This window comes from Hippoglossus stenolepis, chromosome 13, assembly GCF_022539355.2.
Source record: "Hippoglossus stenolepis isolate QCI-W04-F060 chromosome 13, HSTE1.2, whole genome shotgun sequence".
Lineage (NCBI taxonomy): Eukaryota > Metazoa > Chordata > Actinopteri > Pleuronectiformes > Pleuronectidae > Hippoglossus > Hippoglossus stenolepis.
The window spans coordinates 14,609,410-14,627,794 of NC_061495.1; the positions used below are offsets into that span (position 1 = coordinate 14,609,410).

At 43.4% G+C, this 18,385-nt stretch overlaps 2 protein-coding genes across 6 annotated transcripts in view; both read left to right on the top strand.

Annotated features, from left to right (window-relative positions):
* The window catches only part of frmpd4 (FERM and PDZ domain containing 4), a 32,061-nt gene extending 19,047 nt beyond the window's left edge, over nucleotides 1-13,014 (top strand). For 3 of the 5 annotated variants that reach the window (XM_035175600.2, XM_035175601.2, XM_035175604.2), the window contains 14 exons: nucleotides 52-172; nucleotides 1,624-1,669; nucleotides 2,591-2,695; nucleotides 3,685-3,792; nucleotides 4,163-4,294; nucleotides 5,741-5,860; nucleotides 5,970-6,106; nucleotides 6,438-6,564; nucleotides 6,799-6,888; nucleotides 7,019-7,201; nucleotides 7,349-7,481; nucleotides 7,569-8,546; nucleotides 9,075-10,226; nucleotides 11,265-13,014. In XM_035175600.2, the coding sequence (XP_035031491.1) occupies nucleotides 52-172; nucleotides 1,624-1,669; nucleotides 2,591-2,695; nucleotides 3,685-3,792; nucleotides 4,163-4,294; nucleotides 5,741-5,860; nucleotides 5,970-6,106; nucleotides 6,438-6,564; nucleotides 6,799-6,888; nucleotides 7,019-7,201; nucleotides 7,349-7,481; nucleotides 7,569-8,546; nucleotides 9,075-10,226; nucleotides 11,265-12,502 (4,670 nt within the window). In that variant the 3' untranslated portion in view covers nucleotides 12,503-13,014. The remainder of the gene's footprint in view (nucleotides 1-51; nucleotides 173-1,623; nucleotides 1,670-2,590; nucleotides 2,696-3,684; nucleotides 3,793-4,162; nucleotides 4,295-5,740; nucleotides 5,861-5,969; nucleotides 6,107-6,437; nucleotides 6,565-6,798; nucleotides 6,889-7,018; nucleotides 7,202-7,348; nucleotides 7,482-7,568; nucleotides 8,547-9,074; nucleotides 10,227-11,264) is intronic. The other 2 variants (XM_035175602.2, XM_035175603.2) reach the window with 1 other exon arrangement.
* A 1,715-nt stretch (nucleotides 13,015-14,729) lies between these two features.
* tlr7 (toll-like receptor 7) lies at nucleotides 14,730-18,366 on the top strand. Its single transcript, XM_035175370.2, has 2 exons — nucleotides 14,730-14,976; nucleotides 15,227-18,366. The coding sequence occupies exons 1-2, from the start codon at nucleotides 14,962-14,964 to the stop codon at nucleotides 18,362-18,364; spliced, it is 3,153 nt and encodes a 1,050-aa protein (XP_035031261.1). The 5' UTR covers nucleotides 14,730-14,961; the 3' UTR covers nucleotides 18,365-18,366.
* Nucleotides 18,367-18,385: the final 19 nt, after the last annotated feature.

Below are 18,385 nucleotides of genomic sequence, written 5' to 3' on the forward strand. Positions count from 1 at the left end.
TGACTGTGCAAGGTTTGTAGCACTTAATTCTTGTTTGGTGTGCGTTGGCAGGGGGTCCATCGGAAGGAAAGCTGATCCCAGGGGACGAGATCATCATGATTAATGATGAGCCGGTCAGTTCTGCGCCCAGAGAGAGGGTTATTGACCTTGTCAGGTATGACGACACCCTAAGGTGAGGTGCCATTTGTCTGCTGTTAAAGCTGTTGTTGGTAACTCGATAGCTGTGTCCCAATTCAGGGGCCCCATTCTTTGGAGGACCTGTGGCCCACGAAGAAGGCGGGCCTTTGTGGGCTGCGTGGACCGCGAAGGCAGAACCCGAAATAAGAGTATGGTCTATGGAGGATTTTCTTGATCGGCTTCACCAGCTTGTGCCGCCCTCACCACGGTCACCTAGCAACAAGAGCTGCAGTGCAAAACTACAAGAACGTTTTAATACCCCATGGTTTTTGTATTTTGTGTATCGTTAGTTCTTGAGATGAGTGAAGCCTTAAACTTAGGGATCCACACATCGAAGGCTTCGTTGCTCGGGCACGAAGGGACGCATTTTTGAGGGCTAATTGTGTCACAATCGGCCCTCAAATCCAGCCTCCACAGGAGTCGGCCCCTGAACTTGGACACAGTTTATATTCCCCCTTTTTGGGAAGTTTCTCAACTTTTATTGTCTCACACCATTAAATCAGAGTAGATTTATTGTGCGTTTTGACACTGCTCAACAGAAAACTGACCCTTTAATGTCAAAGTAAAAGCAGGTCTCTACAAAATGATCTAAATATTTACAAATACAAAATACTTGCCCTAAATACTGGAGCAGCAAGTTGGTTTATCTTAAATGGAGGCTATATGTTTGTGTTCAAAGGGCTTACAGTTGGTTGTAGTATAAATACAAGTTTTGGCGATTTAGTATAGTGTCAAAACTATTAGCATTGTGCCTTCATTCTACCTCACTGTTCTGTATAAAAGGTAGAACATGTAGTGGGGGGGTGTTTCCTGTTCCAGCCTAATGCCGGCAGCAGAGGGAGTCACTGCCGCATAAATCAAATATATTTTCTCACAGTTTAAGGACATGTTGTACTGTTCACTTTCTATCCAGATTAAGAAAAAAACCACAACTAGTTTATTTAGTTTTTTATTTGTATTTATCAAGCTTCATTAAACCAAATATTTCAACTGAATAAATATGGCACATTATTGCAGCCACCTGCTCAAATGACTGCCGTTTAACTGCACGCTGGTGCTGATGTTTTCTCATGCGTCTCATTAGATTAATGTCACTGAAACAGCTGAGTGGCTGGCTCTGAGCGCTTTGGTCCTCGTGCGAACTGTGCACCCGGGTGTAAACTGCAGATTACAACAGGTAGAAGTGCTCACGTGGACACTCCCTCACAGCTCCTGTGGCCCTGACTGAGCTCTGTCGCCGCAGTAAAACTCTGCACTAGGCAGCCCGGAGCGCCACCGGGACACAGTGTTCCTCCTCCACCGTGATGTCTCAGAAACCATAACTGATCCCAGGGCAACTACAACATTTCTTAATTTGATTGACCTTAACCACGGTATTATTATTTCATTGTTTTCATCCTTCATTAATAATTAATCCTATATTTATTTATTTATTCATTTCTGCAGGAGTTGCAAGGAGTCCATATTGTTGACCGTTGTTCAGCCGTACCCAGTAAGTTTCCCCATCCTCTATGAATCAAATCGAGTACATTACATTAGGCTGTTTGGTGTGATTATTTGTTTTTCGGTGACTGTTTGAAAGCAAATCTTTAACCGTGCCATATGTTTGTGCTGGCACTGTACCAGTAATGCCGTAGCTGCGTGTCAGACCCAGGCAAACTCAAAGGGAATCCAAATCCACTGCAGTCTTTCTCATGTCCGATCTTCGCAAAACCTCAGATAAACCTGACACATCCACATTTACTAAGGTCAGGGAGCACCAGATGGTGGTGAGCGAACTGCACCAGGAGCATATAATCGGCCTTTGTTTACAGTCACGTAATAAGTCAGTGGAAATTGAATTATGCTTGAATTCCCTCCAAAAATAGACCAAGGCGTGAGTGTGTGCTCGCAGAAAACAACACTGGCAGGGAACCAGCGAGACAGTAATTATAATATTTTATATCATGCAACATTTCCTAACACTAAAAATCTAATGTTATTAAATTGATTGATTGATGACATTTCATATAAGCATGTTGTATGTGTCAGTATAGACTCTCATCACGGTGAGTCTCTTTATAAGCAGCTAAAAAGAAACAGGAAAAAATGAGTGTAATATTCCATAATACCCAGAGGACCAAGGAGGAATTATAATCCATCAGGTAATTATGGCCATTCACCAGGTGTTTCTTTGCAGGCTCAAAGAAACGGCAGCAGTGAGGGCGTTCTCTCTCACATGCCGATACATAGTGCCACTCTAATCACATCAGTGCAGAGTGGAGAAATGGGCCGTCGTCATGTTTCAAGAGGGAAATGTCCTTGACTTTGTGTGGGGCGATGAAACAAATACATGACTCATCTCTGAAAGGGCGGATTGTCCTTTAAATCTCTGTTTCCTTTTTTGTCTATTTTTCTGCTTTCCCTCCAAAAGTCACCAAAATCGGCATTCATCAGCGCAGCCAAAAAGGCCAAGTTAAAGACTAATCCCGTTAAAGTGCGCTTCGCCGAAGAGGTCATCATCAATGGCCAGGTCCCGGTAAGTCACGTTGGACACAGATTCATACTGTGCATATCAAGGTTCTGCACAAGACACAACAACAGCAGACTACAACTCTTACAGCACAGAACAAGTCAAAAGAGTTTTGTAGATATATTCACTATCTAAGATAAAACAAAGAAGAAAAAAAAAGGCATTTCTTCTTCATTTCCATTTTCATCAGCTAGCGCATGTGGGTACGATTGAAAGTAAAAAAAAAAAAGGAGGAACCTTCGACAGAGAGCTTCCCCAATTTTTGGATGTGTCACAGATAGATTCGATTTCTGAGAAGTTGCTTTTTCAGAAAGCTTGCTTGCCTTTCTCAGATGGGAAGGAAACCATCAGGCGATCATACCCTCTGAAATGATGACAGCAGCAGTGATCATCAAGGAGGATGCATCATTATGTTTCTCTCTCTACAATAAGCTCAGAAAAATGTTGTGCAGATGAAATTGAATAAAACAAACCGAAACAAGTCCCATGAACATTTAGAGAATTGGTTATAAGTTAGCTATGTTGGAGATGGTTAGCTTAGCACAAAAGTAGGAACCAGTAAGCTAGCCGGCTCTGTCCAAACATTTAAAAAAAATAGTAGTTGCTAATCATGAAAATATATAATTCATATTCAGAGTTTGGTCATGATTGTGAAATACAGCACATTATTTAATGAGCCTTAGAGGTGGATTGTGTTGGTTTTGGAGCTAACTGTTTCCCCCTGTTCCCGGTCTTTACGATAAGCTGAGCTACGCTAGTCATCTTGTCTGTGGTCTTGAACCTTACGTATGGTAATGGTAGCAATCTTTTCGTTCCCGTAATTATCTTTTAATCATCAATCGCCGTATATCTATATATTTGAATGTGCAATCACTTCTTTGCAAATCTTGTTATTGCTGATATTTTCATGTCCTGATGCATTTTATCTGCTGTATGTAAACAACCTTCGGCAAGAAAGAGATTTGTTGATCAAATTATTCTCATTTCATCCTCAGGAAACGGTGAAGGACAACTCCCTTCTTTTTATGCCAAATGTTCTGAAGGTGTACCTGGAGAATGGGCAGACTAAATCATTTAGATTTGACAGCAACACATCCATTAAGGTAGGTGCTCGAGGGGACCCTGCTTAGCGGTGAAATGCTGCTGCACAATCGGAAGTGATGTTCAGTTTAAATGTTGAATGTTATTCACAGCTGCTCTGTGCATTATAAAGTTTAAACTCCTCTCTTCACTGTGGCCTTCAGAACCAAACAGAATGCAGCTAAATCACAGTAAACTGGAGCAGGGAGCTTTCACGTGGTTATTTGCATTTCCCTCTTTTCTCCACTGCAGTTTAAAATCTAATTGAATGTTCAAGAAGGTTCTCGTTGTTGTGTGTGTTCAGTCGTGAGAATGACTCACGGCTATGGCTGTTAGCTGAGCAGGCTGCATGGTTCTCATGTTGTATTAACAATGACTTCATCCATGTGAAAGGACGTCATCTTGACCCTGCAAGAAAAGCTATCCATAAAGAGCATTGAGCACTTCTCTCTGATGCTGGAGCACAGAGCTGATGGATCTGCCAGCAAACTCATGCTCCTGCATGAGCAGGAGATGCTAATTCAGGTGAGACTCTATCGTATAATCAAGTATTTGTCTTATGCCACTGGGTATTGCCCGGTGATGCTGTGGTTAGCGCTGCAGCCTCACATCAAGAGGGTTCTGGTTTTATACCTGATGACTGGGGCCTGTAAGTGTGGAGTTTGCATGTTGTCCCCATGTCTGTGTGGGGTTTCTCTGGCTTCCTCCAACAGGCCGTGGCATGCAGAGCGGGGTTAGTTTAATTGGAGATTTTGTGTGAATGTGGATGTGAATAGTTGTTTGTCTCTAAATGTTGGCCCTACAATTCGCTGGCAATCTGTCCAGGGTGTATCCTGCCTCTCGCGCTGGGATTGGCTCCAGCTCCTGCGACCTTCACAGGATAAGGGCTCTGGATGGATGAGTGGATGGATGGATTCCAACTGTCCTGTACTGTACAGTTCAGTATATGAACGAAGTCGCATTGACTTTTTTGGCATGCTTTTGACAAATTATTGTTTACATTCTTGCCAAGTATTCAGTAATTTCCTTTTAATTGTCTGTTGATTAAACAGATTAAGGCATAATATATTATCTTAGCTAGTAGCATAGCATAAGTGCATAAACTCCAGGGGAGACAATGCTAACAGCCAAGAAAACAATTTGGGGTTTGAATGGATTAAAGCGACACACTGTAACTTTAGCTGAGGAACAGCGCTCTCTGCAGCCACAAGTGGTAATTCATTCTTTCAGGCTGCAAGTCATAGCAATATAATGTTTTTTTATATACATAAATAAAGGAAATTAATTTATTGAAGGTAGTGCCGACCTCACTGTGACGATGGCATATACTTCGGGAAGAGTTGTCGCAAAAACAAACAAGCTATCAATTTAGAGTTTTCTTGGTGAATAAATTTATAAAAAGTTTAAAGGCTGGTTTTATTAGACTCTTATCTACACTGCAGCAATACTAATTAACTTGCTGGGCATGATTCCAGTAGATTCACCTGCCATACCCACTCACCAAAGTTAGATGATACAGGCATTCAAAGCACAGAGAATAAAAGAAAGAGACTCAGTTCTCCCAATTAGAAGTCAGTGTACCAACAGAAATTATTTGAAGCTGTACTTTTAGGCTAAAGAAGTGGCACAATGTGTTTCAAACTAAATAAACAAATTGTATTTGCCGTGATCTTTAATGGTACTTGAAGGTAACTTCTGGCTCCAGTTTCATATTTAACATACACATCAAATGAACATGTAATCCAATGTCCCTGTTTTTTGTGGCTTTTTTACTTAGATCCTCAATAAAGTCACTAAGTCTTTATTCTAAAGGTCCTTTGGGTCCACTTCAACCCTGTTCATTCGAATAATTGTAATAATAGTAATTATAATAAGGAAATTGAAAGATATGTAAGAACTTGTGAATAAACATTTCGCGGACACACACTCCATGACTAATAACACCCTCCTTATCTTCGACTCGTACTCCAGGTGACACAGAGGCCAGGGTCCCACAAGATGAAGTGTTTTTTTCGAATCACATTCGTCCCAAAGGATCCTCTGGAGCTGCTGAGGAGAGATGGGGTCGCATTTGAGTACCTCTACGTTCAGGTGAATATTAAGTCAATAGCCTCAGTAAACACATGGTTGTTGTCGGTGTGGCGTTGTTTTGTATGTAACCTCTGCCTGCTCTCTCTCTCTCTCTCTCTGGCTCCTCTAGAGCTGTAATGATGTGGTATTGGAGAGATTTGGGTCAGAGCTGAAATACGACACGGCCCTCCGACTGGCTGCCCTGCAAATGTACATTCTAACCATCAATACCAAGCAGTCCCAGAAAGTTTCCCTGAAGTATATAGAGTAAGTGGATGAATTTCACACTTCAAGCTCAAGTTGGACTCAGTCTTATGTCTCCTATCTACAGAGACATTTTGTTTGTAACGTCTTTTTCCTGCTGTGGGAACTCATCCAGAATGCTGTTATTCAATATCAGCATAATGCTCTTGATGTATTGTTCTGCTGCAATGCCAAAAGGTACATCCCTGCTGGCTGGTTAATAATTCTGATTGTAGCCTGCCAGTTGATCAATAGACCACCTGTAGGAGAACAGAATCAATCGCCAGTCAAAATGATGACTTGACTGTTTTTCAATGTGAACCTTATTTAATATTTTCGAATTGTGCGTCTGCAGAAAGGAGTGGGGTTTGGCGTTGTTCCTGCCTCCTGCGGTGCTGTCGAGCATGAAAGAGAAGAACATCAAAAAAGCGCTCACTCACATCCTCAAAACCAACCAGAACCTGGTGCCGCCTGGCAAAAAGGTAAAGTCTTTATGTGTATCTCACACGATCCATCCAGCACTCTGTTTGCCCTGCACCACATTTGACTTGAAAGGACTCTTGACCACCACCTAGTGGAGGATGGAATTTCAAAAATAACAGTGCTGAGTGGTGGCTTGAACAAATAACATTAACTCAGTTGGATGTTTCTGCTGTGAATGGCTGTTTTAAATGATTTCATCTTGTATCTTTTCCTACGCCTTTTATTTTTTCCAGCTGACTGCCTTGCAGGCAAAGGTCCATTATCTGAAGTATCTCAGTGACTTGAGGCTGTATGGAGGACGGGTGTTTAAATCGACACTAATTGTGAGTCAAACCATCTTGCAGTGTGCAGCGAGTGTGTGAAACAAAAACAAAAAAAGTTCAGGTCACTGCTGTTAATTTTCATGCAGAAAGGGATGTGAGCACTGACCTTCTCTCGCTGTTTTGTTCACAGCAAGGCGAGAAGCACACAGAAGTGACATTGCTGGTGGGGCCCAAGTACGGTATCAGTCATGTGATTAACACCAAAACAAACCTGGTGGCTCTTCTGGCGGATTTCAGTCATGTGAATCGCATTGAGATGTATACGGAAGATGACCACAGGGTTAGAGTGGATCTACATGTCCTGGATGTAAAGGTTAACAAACCTTATTCCCCTCGCTCTTTGTGAACATTTTCTATGGATTTTGCACAAACAATACCAAGTCTGTTCAGTAGACATTATCAACTCTATCAACTCACTCTCCCATTAGTTTGCACTCATTGTCATCTGCCTTTTCCACAGCCCATCACTCTCTTAATGGAGTCTGTTGATGCAATGAATCTGGCTTGTTTGACTGCTGGCTACTACAGATTGCTGGTGGACTCCCGACGCTCAATCTTTAACGTGGCCAAGAATACGGACAACGTGGAAACAAGTATGACTGCAACGATCGCAAGATGACTCATCGGAACAATGTTGTTTTTAAATAGACTTGTGTCATTTTTTTGCTTCCTCTTTGCAGGCCATGCAGCGAGAGTAAAGCAGAACTATCAGGCCATCGAGTGCACGTACAGCACACCCCATAAAGCCTATGAGGACAGAAATAACCAGAGGTGCAGCCACGATTATTCTGACCAAGAGTGCGAGTACCTTGACCATGGGAGGTGTGAAGTGCAACCAGTCTACATAACGGAGATACACCAGGCCCAGCACTCAATGCACATGGCAGAGAGAGCGGAGTGCTGCAGAATCCCTTGCTCCCAAACGTACCTCAACATCCCCAGGCCCAAATCCCAAGACTCTTCCAGGAGCGCAAAGGTCTCCTTCATATTTGGAGATCCTCCCTTAGACAGTGTAAACCCCCAAAATCTGGGCTACCAGAGACTGATGGATGAAGGCCCAGAGATGCTAGACAATCACAGCCACATGTACAGGCGTCTTGAGGAGGACTATAGGATGATGGATGCCATAGAAGATGGGGATGGGTATCAGTACACCACCAAAATCTTCAGTCCCACTGAGTGCATTGAGGAGCCGCTGCTGCACGACATCTGCTACGCAGAGACAACAGACGATGCAGAGGATGAGGATGAAATCAGCTGTGAGGAGGACATGTTGATGAGCGACATAGACAAGCCTATGTTACTGTCACTCTCGGGGTCCAGCGATGACATCATTGACTTGACCTCCCTCCCTCCCCCACCAGAGGGTAATGACGAGGAGAACAATGACGTGCTGCTGCACTCTCTTAACCTGGCCATTGCTGCTCCTCCTCCCGGCTTCAGGGACAGCTCCGATGAGGAGGAGCAGCAGGGAGCCGGGACTCACGCCCAGGGCGGCCGAAATGACATCCCAGTGTCCCTCATAGATTCGATGCCCACCCACGGAGCAGAGGGCCCCGGACAGCCTCTGGACAGTGCGGTGGTGTCCACTTTACAGGCGCTCGAAGCCCTCGCTGCATCCGAGGAACCAAGTCCAGCACAGTCAGAGAGTAGCACAGGTTCTTCTTTCACTATTGTAACGTTCATTCATTAACACCACGCATGTTCCAGCCATTCACTTTTGATTTGTCGTTGTTAAGTTTTTTTCAATAAAGCCCATTTTGTTCTATGTTTCCATTTGTGCGTGTATTATTTCATTAATTGTGATCATGCAGACAGCTGTGTTCATTACAGTATCATTCATTTTTGTTGAAATTTGTTGTTTTGTTTGTTTTCTCAAAGGCAGATGCACAGGGTCAGATGTTTGTTGCTAATATAGAAACTCATTTTGAATAGCCATCTTTGGTTTGCTAGTACTGTATCATTTTCTTAACATTTTTCTATTGGAATTTTAAGTAGAATGTGATTAAGAAGTGAATCACAGGCCTCTTTATTATTTTCATTGTTATCTTAAAGGAACTAATTTACTCTTGTTCTCACTTCATGCTAATTTACAGTGTCATTACCATCTCTCCATAGTCTGTGATATTTTCCATTTGCCTCAAAGGGGGTTGTTAACGCTGTTTTTGTCTTTCTGTGGCACGCAGGTGTAGAAATATCACGAGCATTTAGTCCCGATTCCTCAGATTCTGGCAATGAGACAAACTCCTCCGAGATGACAGAAAGCTCCGAGCTGGCCAGCGCTCAGAGACACACAGAGAGCCACCTGAGGATGCATGTCGCCACGACAGAAGGCTACCACGCCACGAGTGAGGAGAAGGTGGAAGCGACTGCACAGAGCGACGGCAGAACAGGAGCCGTGCAGTACAATCCCCAGGAGCATCAGGAGGACGAGGCAAAATCTTCTGCCGTCGCCTCCTCCCAGATATTTCACTCAGATGGTGGGGAGATGGAGCCAGAGACAATGGAGATCAAATCAGTTAGTGAATACTTCACTAAGTTGCACATGGGCTCAGTAATGAGCAGGCAGAGGGGGAAACAGAGGGGGGCAGAGAGCAGGGTCGAAGGGGAGGCCTGTGAATCCCCTGACAGGGTGCACTCAGCCAAAGAGGAGCCCACTCATCTTGTTGGGAAGTATAACGCTTTCACTGTGAGAGATTCCTATTACATGAATCAACTTGATCTGGGGCGAACACACTTTAAAGACAGGCATCAAATGTCTCCAGAATGTGTGAGTGACTCGCAGGCTTCCCTCGTAGACAGGTTGACAGTAAAGGGAGAGAAACAGGACTCGGATGACAAAAGCCAAAAGATAAATGTCCATCTCCGCTCCCCATCCAGAGGCCCCATGTCCGTAGAGGGAAACGCCACCTCACAGGATATAGAGCAGCAGAAAGTTAAGATTCCAGCCTCAGAGCAAGAAGCCACGCGGTTATATGAATACCACATGAGCAAGCGTATGTCGTCGATACAGAGCGAGGGCGTCCATTCCCTCCAAAGCTCACAGTGTTCCTCTATAGATGCCGGTTGCAGCACAGGCAGCAGCAGCTGTGCCACGCCGATGGATTCTCCCCTTTGTGCCACAGACAATATGCACGTACTGTCAGAGTCATCGCTCAAGGGGCTGAGTTATGTAACTGCTGAGGAGAAAGCTCACGGGCCTCCAGGCCAGGGGAAGGCGGGTCATCCCATGGACCCCACCCTGCTGAGGAAGATCCACGCAGCGACCAGTGCTGAGCCTGGATTCACGATTGCACGGGATGGAAGTCACAGGATGCCGAAGATTAAAGAAACCACAGGTAAAACTATACAGGAGGGTGCTCTTTCTTTTTTTTAAATCTGTGTTTAGTGCATGTGAGCAACAATAGGGACATTTAAGGAAGTTGGTCATTGCAGGCAAATAAGGGCAGGCGCAAATGTCAAGGGATTAAGTTGTAAAAGGTCAAATATATTGTTTCCCTTATGTCTAGTAGCATGTAGCCATAGGGATAGTTTATAGGATATTTGTCCAGATTTCGGGATATTTTTCCCGGAGGATTTCTACCTTAACCTCGCTAAATAGAGGTGAGTGGAATTATTAAATGTGGTCTGCACACTTCACTGTGAGCAGTTTTCATTGGAGTCATTTTACTGAGAGAATAGTCCCTATGTGCAAAAAGTGTGTTGTGTGGAATATTTGCAGAAAAACTGAATTAGATGAGAAGACCGAAACCACTATGATATCTGTCCATGACATATGTAGCTGTAGCCAGCAGCAGGTCACCTTCGCTTAGAATAAATACCAGAAACAGGGACACTTGAGGTTTCTCTGAAGTTATGTGAAGGACTGTATTTTGGCCATGTACAGTGACTTCCTGTTGTATTTCCCCCACTGTTAGGACGACAGGAAACCAATGGAGACTGTAAGAAGCTCATCCAAGTATTAGTCCAGATGATAATCCTCTGTAAATCCACAACTTCTAATTTTGATACTTTGATTAAGCAAATGAGAAACAACATGTTGATTTGTGAACCTTAGAGGTACAGATTTTGTTACCTTCAGACAGCTGTTAAGCTAAGCTAACCCGCTGCTGATTCAACGTCATGCCGACTGAACAGATGTTAGAGTGGAATCAATCTTCTCATTAACACCAGGAGTAGATCCCAAATCGTCAGATTATTTGCTTTAATGTCAATGTATGTGAATTCAGTTTGAAGAAAAGCCATTTCATTATTTTAGATCTACGAATAACTGCACCAATAACATTTACAAATAAAATCATTTTATTACAGATGAAGATGTGCTGTCAGGGAGATGCTTCACAGTTCTCTTTATTTTTCTCCTACCCCTAGTGTAGCTTGCACACAGCTGAAGAAGGCTGGAGAAGAGTCATCTTTAGCTCTCTGTAATGAGACCAGAACCACCGCCAACACCATGTCACCATCATCATTACAAAGTAGCACAGAGCCCAGCCAGCTTACACGGGCCAGCCCCGAACCCGACTCGTACGCCCTGGCTTCCCCCTCATGCGGACCTTCGTGTGACCCCACAGCAGGCAGCCTCAGGAAGCCACGCAGGGTTCGGATGCTGAGGAGGAGCTGGAGCACCCTAATGCCAGGTTCTAGGGGCCTGGAAGCACTGATAGAGAAGACCAAAGCCACACTCACAGGGAAAAGTGGTGGTCAGAATTTCCAGTCTCAAGATGCCCCAAAAGTGCAAAGGATATTCGCTGCCAAAACCTTGCCCAAGAGCTTGTCCCAGGGCTCAATCGCCACCTCTAATTCATCTGGTAGGGGGCTGCAAAGAGGAGCCTCCCCGCTGCAGCCAGAGTCAACAGCGCAGAGGCTGGATGCTGGTTCCTGGAGGTGCCGTGGGCCGTTCAGTCACTGCTTCGTCAGGAGAAAGACTGATAGTGATAACGAAGGCAGAAAGACGCCCTCAGATGCTCCGTGTTCTGCCAGCTCAGTTTCTTTCATCCGCGAGGGAAACACTAAGCGGAAAGCAGACCGTAAAGCTGAGAAGAGTAATAAGGCTACTGCTGCGAATGACATGAGCCTTAAAGCAAGGTTAGCTCGCGTGAATTCAATGAAGGGAAAAACCTACAGCCTTCACACGGGCTTCGCACTTGCACGAAAGGATGCCTTAGACATTATCAGTGTGTTGCGGTCCAGTGTAGGCCACTTGTCCAGAGGCGAGAGGCCTGAGGTCAACAAGGCCGACATGGAAACCTTCTCCCAGCTGCTTACCGTGCAGGCCACTGTGCTGGGCGGCGCCTGCAGTCAGATGGCCGTGGAGTACGGCAGCCCAGAGGAGTTGCTGCTCACTCTGACACACAGCTTCCACACACTCTGCTGCCTAACACAAGCCTGCATGTCACTAGTGGAAGGCATGAGCACCAAGAGAGAGCGGCGCGAGGTGGTGGACAAGGTGGACGAGGTCGTCATGAACTATGTGTATCTGCTGAGAGCGGCCGAGGCGGCGTCAGGAGGCTCCCCCAGTGACCAAAGTGTGAATGCATTGACACATCACTCTGCCACCATGTCTGCTATTATAAACGCACTAATTCACTCACTGAATACCCAGCTCAACAAATAAACTGTTGTTATTTTGTCTTGAATATTGATTTTAAAGCCATACATAAAGAGACATGGGTTTAACAACCAATGTGAACTGCTGTGAAAAAAAGAAATCTTGCCTTGTGTATACAATATTTTATTATGTAAAGTAAAAATTAAATTATATGAATCATTTACATTTTAAATAGATTATATGAAGGCCTATATGAAGAATAATACAACCCTCCTCAAGAGTATATAATATTACATAATAGGGATTATTTTAATGATTTATTGGTAACATGTAGAATATTACAACCTTGTTAGAACCTTGTTTATAAATTGTCAAAATATACATTATGTTGGAAAATGCATACACTATACAGCTGTAGACAAATCATTGCACAGAACAAGACGTGATGAGATTAAAAGTAATTCATATGACTTTTTAATTTGCTGGATTCACCTTAATTTAATGAATACTTTACACATGGACACTAAGTACTTTCCTGTTATTTTTTTGTCAACATCATTAAAGAAATTTAAACTTTATTTCAAATGTTTTTTGGTCTATTTGTGTTTGACCCCAGTCTTGTGTGTGGTTCTGTGCAACCTCTCACACAAAGCCAAATTTCATTTCTGCTTTTGTTCAGTGGTGCGGGCAAATTCATTACTTAATTTTTATTTCAGTTGATCACCGAAGCATTAAACCAGAATAACACAAGCTGACAGATTTACTTTTCTAGAGTGTACACGCTTGTTTTTAAAATTGCATTATTCATACAGAAAAGTTGCTAAACCCATGTTTAGTTGTATAACTTATGTTGAATAATTTATTGGTTTACCATTTACTCCAGACTGAGTGGTGGCAATGCTTTTTGCATTAATAATGATGATTGCCCATTTCACCTTCAGGGCTAGAGACAGTGTTTGCACTGTGTTATACGTGAGAGAAGACAAGCATATGTTGCACGACGTGTGTGCATCTGAAAAGCAGAGGTCGACTCTGTGAGGCTGTAATGAGGTACAGCATTGCTTTGAGCTAAATGCTAAGGTCAGCATGCTAACATTTGCTGATTGCTATGAAACACAAAGTCCAGCTGAGGCTGACAGGAATGTTATTAGTTTTGCAGCTATTGGGTCATAAACCAATGTGTTGGACTAATTCAAAGTTTGACACCAGAGGAAAAAACGAATGATCTTCATAGTCATTAGAATTCATCGTCTGGGGCCCATGATTGTCTACACCACATCCAATTTCAAGCCATCCAACAGTTGTCGAGAGGTTTCAGACATGACAGGTTGATATTGCAATGCCTGAAACCATGCAGCTACTGCTAATTAGCCACTTTCATATCAATCAAACTTTATTTAAATAGCCCCTTTCAAACAAATTGAATGCAATGTGCTTTACATGGGATTGACAAAACATAGGATGTTAGAAAATAATTAACAATGAGATAAAAGCATTCAGATTTAGAGAAAAGTTACTACAATCAAATATACATAATCAACACAAACATTTTAGTCAGAAAAAATAGAAAGGGGATAAATAATTATGATAAAAAATAAGTGTAAATAATCAAACCAAAAAAATACAAAAACACTATATAAAAGTAAGAATGAAACAGCCTCTTGGAGGTTGCTCCAGTGACGCAGAACATTATGGCTGAAATTAGCATCACCAAATGTTTTGGTTCTGCTTTGTGGAAAAACTAAAAGGGAAGAACCCGAGGATCTGAGGGGCCTGTTTGTTGATAAACCGCGAGCATTTCTGATCAGTGGTCTGGTGAAAGTCCATGTAGGCCATTATAAACTGAAAATCAATTAGATAACTGGTACCTAGTGTTGAGACTTTTACAGTGCGTGTTGTACAATGTCCTTTTGGTCTTGACAGAAGTCGTGGAGCAGAGTTTTGGAGGAAATCAAGCTGATTATCTTGTCATCATTTCTATGCAAGATACTGATCGGCACATGCATTTAGTCAGTCAAGTAAATATTGAAATATATATATATACTATCAGGCCAGATCATGAAATCTACAACCCACAGCAAACATAGGTTACAGAAGAAGGGCCTGAAGAGCATGCTCACCATGTAAGATGGTAAACCTAAAGCAAGGCTTGGCTTCACCTTCCCCTGCAGGCCTATGAGAAATGAAATAGCTCTTTCCACTGGTGACGGCGACCCAAGCATGGACCCACAGAGTAACGTACAACTCCCCTAGATGTGCAGCTATAATAATGTACCATAGGAGCAAGAGACGACTCTATCCTCCTATTACTAAGGCAGCATCTTCATGGAAATCTAAAAGCACTCGTGCCTTATTGAAATGGGGAAGTGATGCTGCCTAATTATATTCACATAGGTTGAACCCAGCCACCTGCTACTTTCATCCCATCAGTAACCAACGTATCATCAATGTTACATTTCTTTCAGTACCCAACTTGACAACAGGACTCAAAGCAGGATATCTCTTTTTATTCTCTCACATGAACAATGCTCTTCCACCTGGTGAGTGTTTTATCTTTGTTAATATATACAACTTGCATCTTAGAATCTAGAAGAAGAAGAAGATGAATTCTAATTCCTGGCTGTATTATGAAGTAAAATATGCTGTACATTCCTTGCTGTTACTTGCATTACTTATATGACTGAATGTCCTGCTGAATGTTTGGTATGTGAAAGGTGAGTGTGTTTTATTAGTAAATGTAACTTTACACCTGCAAACATTTCTCAGAGAACTGCCTCTGTTTTTGCACAGATGTGTTTGGCACTGCCGGCCCTGTGGCGTTGTCTCTGCGCATCAACAGCCACCGTCTCTTACCCGAAAACGCTGCCGTGCGATGTTAGCGAGGCCAGCAACGGCAGCGTGGTAACAGTGGACTGCACCGAGAGGGGCCTGAAAGAAATCCCCCGTGGCATCCCCAGGGAAACCACCAATCTGACGCTTACCATCAACCACATTCCAAAATTAAACTCCTCCTCCTTCCACGGGCTGGTGAACCTGACTGAGATCGACATGAGGTGCAACTGCGTGCCCATCAAAATTGGCCCCAAAGACCGAGTGTGTACCAAGAGTGTGACGATAGAGGAAAACACCTTCACGAGTATGAGGAGCCTGCGCGCGTTGTATCTAGATGGCAATCAGCTCTTCAGTATACCTAAAGGTCTGCCGCCAAACCTGATCCTGCTGAGTTTGGAAGTGAATCACATTTATTATATTTCCAAAGCGAACTTCTCTGACCTCGGGAACGTTCAGATGCTTTATCTTGGCCAGAACTGCTATTATCGTAACCCCTGTAACGTGTCCTACGATATAGAGAACGGTACGTTTTCCCAGCTTCACAACTTAACATTGTTATCCCTTAAATCAAATAATTTATCTGATATTCCTCGTGATCTACCCACAAGTCTGAAGGAGTTGTATCTTTACAACAATAATATTCAAAAAGTCACTAGTGAGGATTTCAAAAACTTAACAAACCTTGAGATTCTAGATATTAGTGGAAACTGTCCTCGATGTTACAATGCCCCCTTCCCTTGTCAACCGTGCCCAAATAATTCACCGCTACAAATCAGCAGAACTGCATTTAAAATGTTAACCAAACTTAAGACGCTCCGCTTGCACAGCAACTCTCTGTACCATGTGCCACCCGAGTGGTTTGCCACCACAACAGAACTGAGAGTGCTTGACCTCTCCTCAAACTTTTTAGCAAGAGAGATAGGAGTCTCATATTTCCCCAAATTCCTGGGAAGTCTGGAAGAACTGGACCTTTCGTTTAACTATGAGTTTCAGCGCTATCCTGAGACACTGAGACTGAGTGGCAGTTTCTCCTCCCTCAAATCCCTCAAGATTCTCCGACTAAAGGCTTTTGTGTTCCATCAGCTAAAAGCAGAGAGTATTGCTCCTTTAAAAGATCTGGCAAACCTTGAGGTTGTAGATTTTGGTGAAAACTTCATAAAAATGACAAACTTCAGCATTCTGATGGAGTTAAAAAGCTTTAAAGTAATAAACTTGTCTGACAACAAAATATCTTTGCCCTCTGATGGCCAAGATGCTGTGGGATTCGCTGGAGGAGAGCCCTTGCACTGGTCTCCAATGTCAGCTCGGTATCAGAGTAATGAAGTGAGAGAGATTCATTACTTCAGATATGACGAATATGCACGCAGCTGCAAACATAAAGACAAAGAAATAGGAGTTGTTACATACTTTGTCAAAAGAGAATGTAGTCAGTTTGGCAAAACCCTGGATGTGAGTAGAAACAACATTTTCTTCTTGCATTCAAAATTTTTAAACCTCAGAGAGCTGAGGTGCCTCAATCTGTCTGGAAATGCGATGAGCCAAAGTCTGAATGGCTCTGAATTCACCCATCTGACTAATTTACAATATCTGGACTTCTCCCTGAATCGCCTGGACCTGCTCTACTCCACCGCATTCCAAGAGCTAAAAAGTCTGGTCATCCTGGATATAAGTTACAACAACCATTATTTTGAATCCGAGGGCTTGACTCACATGCTTAATTTCACTAAACACTTAAAGAATCTCAAAATATTGCTGATGAATCACAATAAGATCTCTACTTCTACAAACACAGAGCTGGAGAGCCAGTCTCTTGAGAGGTTAGAGTTCATAGATAACCGGTTAGATATGTTGTGGAGGGATGGGGACACAAGATACGTAAATTTCTTCAAGAAATTACTCAACCTGACTGTCCTCGACATCTCTAGTAACAACCTCAATTTCATTCCAGACGCAGTGTATAGCAATCTACCAGACAAGCTTTCTGAGCTCTACATCAAAAACAACGAATTAAAATCCTTTGCCTGGGATAAACTGCAACTTCTACGTTCTTTAAAAGTCTTAGATCTCAGTGGAAACAGTTTAGATCATGTTCCAGTGCTGTCTAACTGCACCAAATATCTCAAGAAACTAATTTTACATAAAAACCTAATTTTTAAACTCGCGCCAGATTTCCTCAAAGATGCTTACAACTTGAAATATCTGGATCTCAGTTCTAATCGCATACAGCACATTGAAAAGTCGAGCTTTCCAGATGATGTTGTTAATAGGATGGACATGCTGCTCCTGCAGGACAATAGATTTGTATGCACTTGCAACGTGTCTTGGTTTGTAACATGGCTCAACAGGACCACAGTGACCATCCCCCGGCTTGCCACAGACGTGACCTGTGCCGCACCAGAGGCGCAAACAGGTCACCCAGTAATCTCAGTGGACCTGCTGGCCTGCCAGCACAACAGCCTGTCGATCATTCTCTACACCCTCATGACTTCCCTCATCCTCAGCTTCCTCACCCTGTCCATTGCTAGCCATCTCTTCCTGTGGGACGTCTGGTACATATACCATTTCTGCAGGGCCAAGGTCAAAGGCTATGGCCGCCTGTACTCCCAGAGCTCTGTCTATGATGCCTTCGTCATGTATGATAAGGAGGATCCCGAAGTGTCGGAGTGGGTGATGAGGGAAATGTGCGTTCATCTGGAGGACAGCGGAGACCATTGCCTTTCACTGTGTTTGGAGGAGCGGGACTGGCTGCCGGGATGCCCCCTGATCGACAACCTCTCCCAGAGCATCCACAGGAGCAAAAGGACCGTGTTTATTCTCACTGACAAATACATCAAAAGCGGCAACTTCAAGACGGCTTTCTACATGGCCCACCAAAGGCTGATGGATGAAAAAGACGACGTCATCGTACTGATCTTCCTGCAGAAGGTACCCTGCAATTCAAAGTACCTGAGGCTACGGAAGAGACTGTACAAGGGCTCTGTGCTGGAGTGGCCAACGAACCCTCAGGCCCAGCCGTACTTCTGGTTCAGCCTGAGAAGTGTATTAGCAACTGAAAGTCACAAACAATACAGCAACCTCTTTAAAGAGACACTGTAAATACCAGAATACACCGTAATA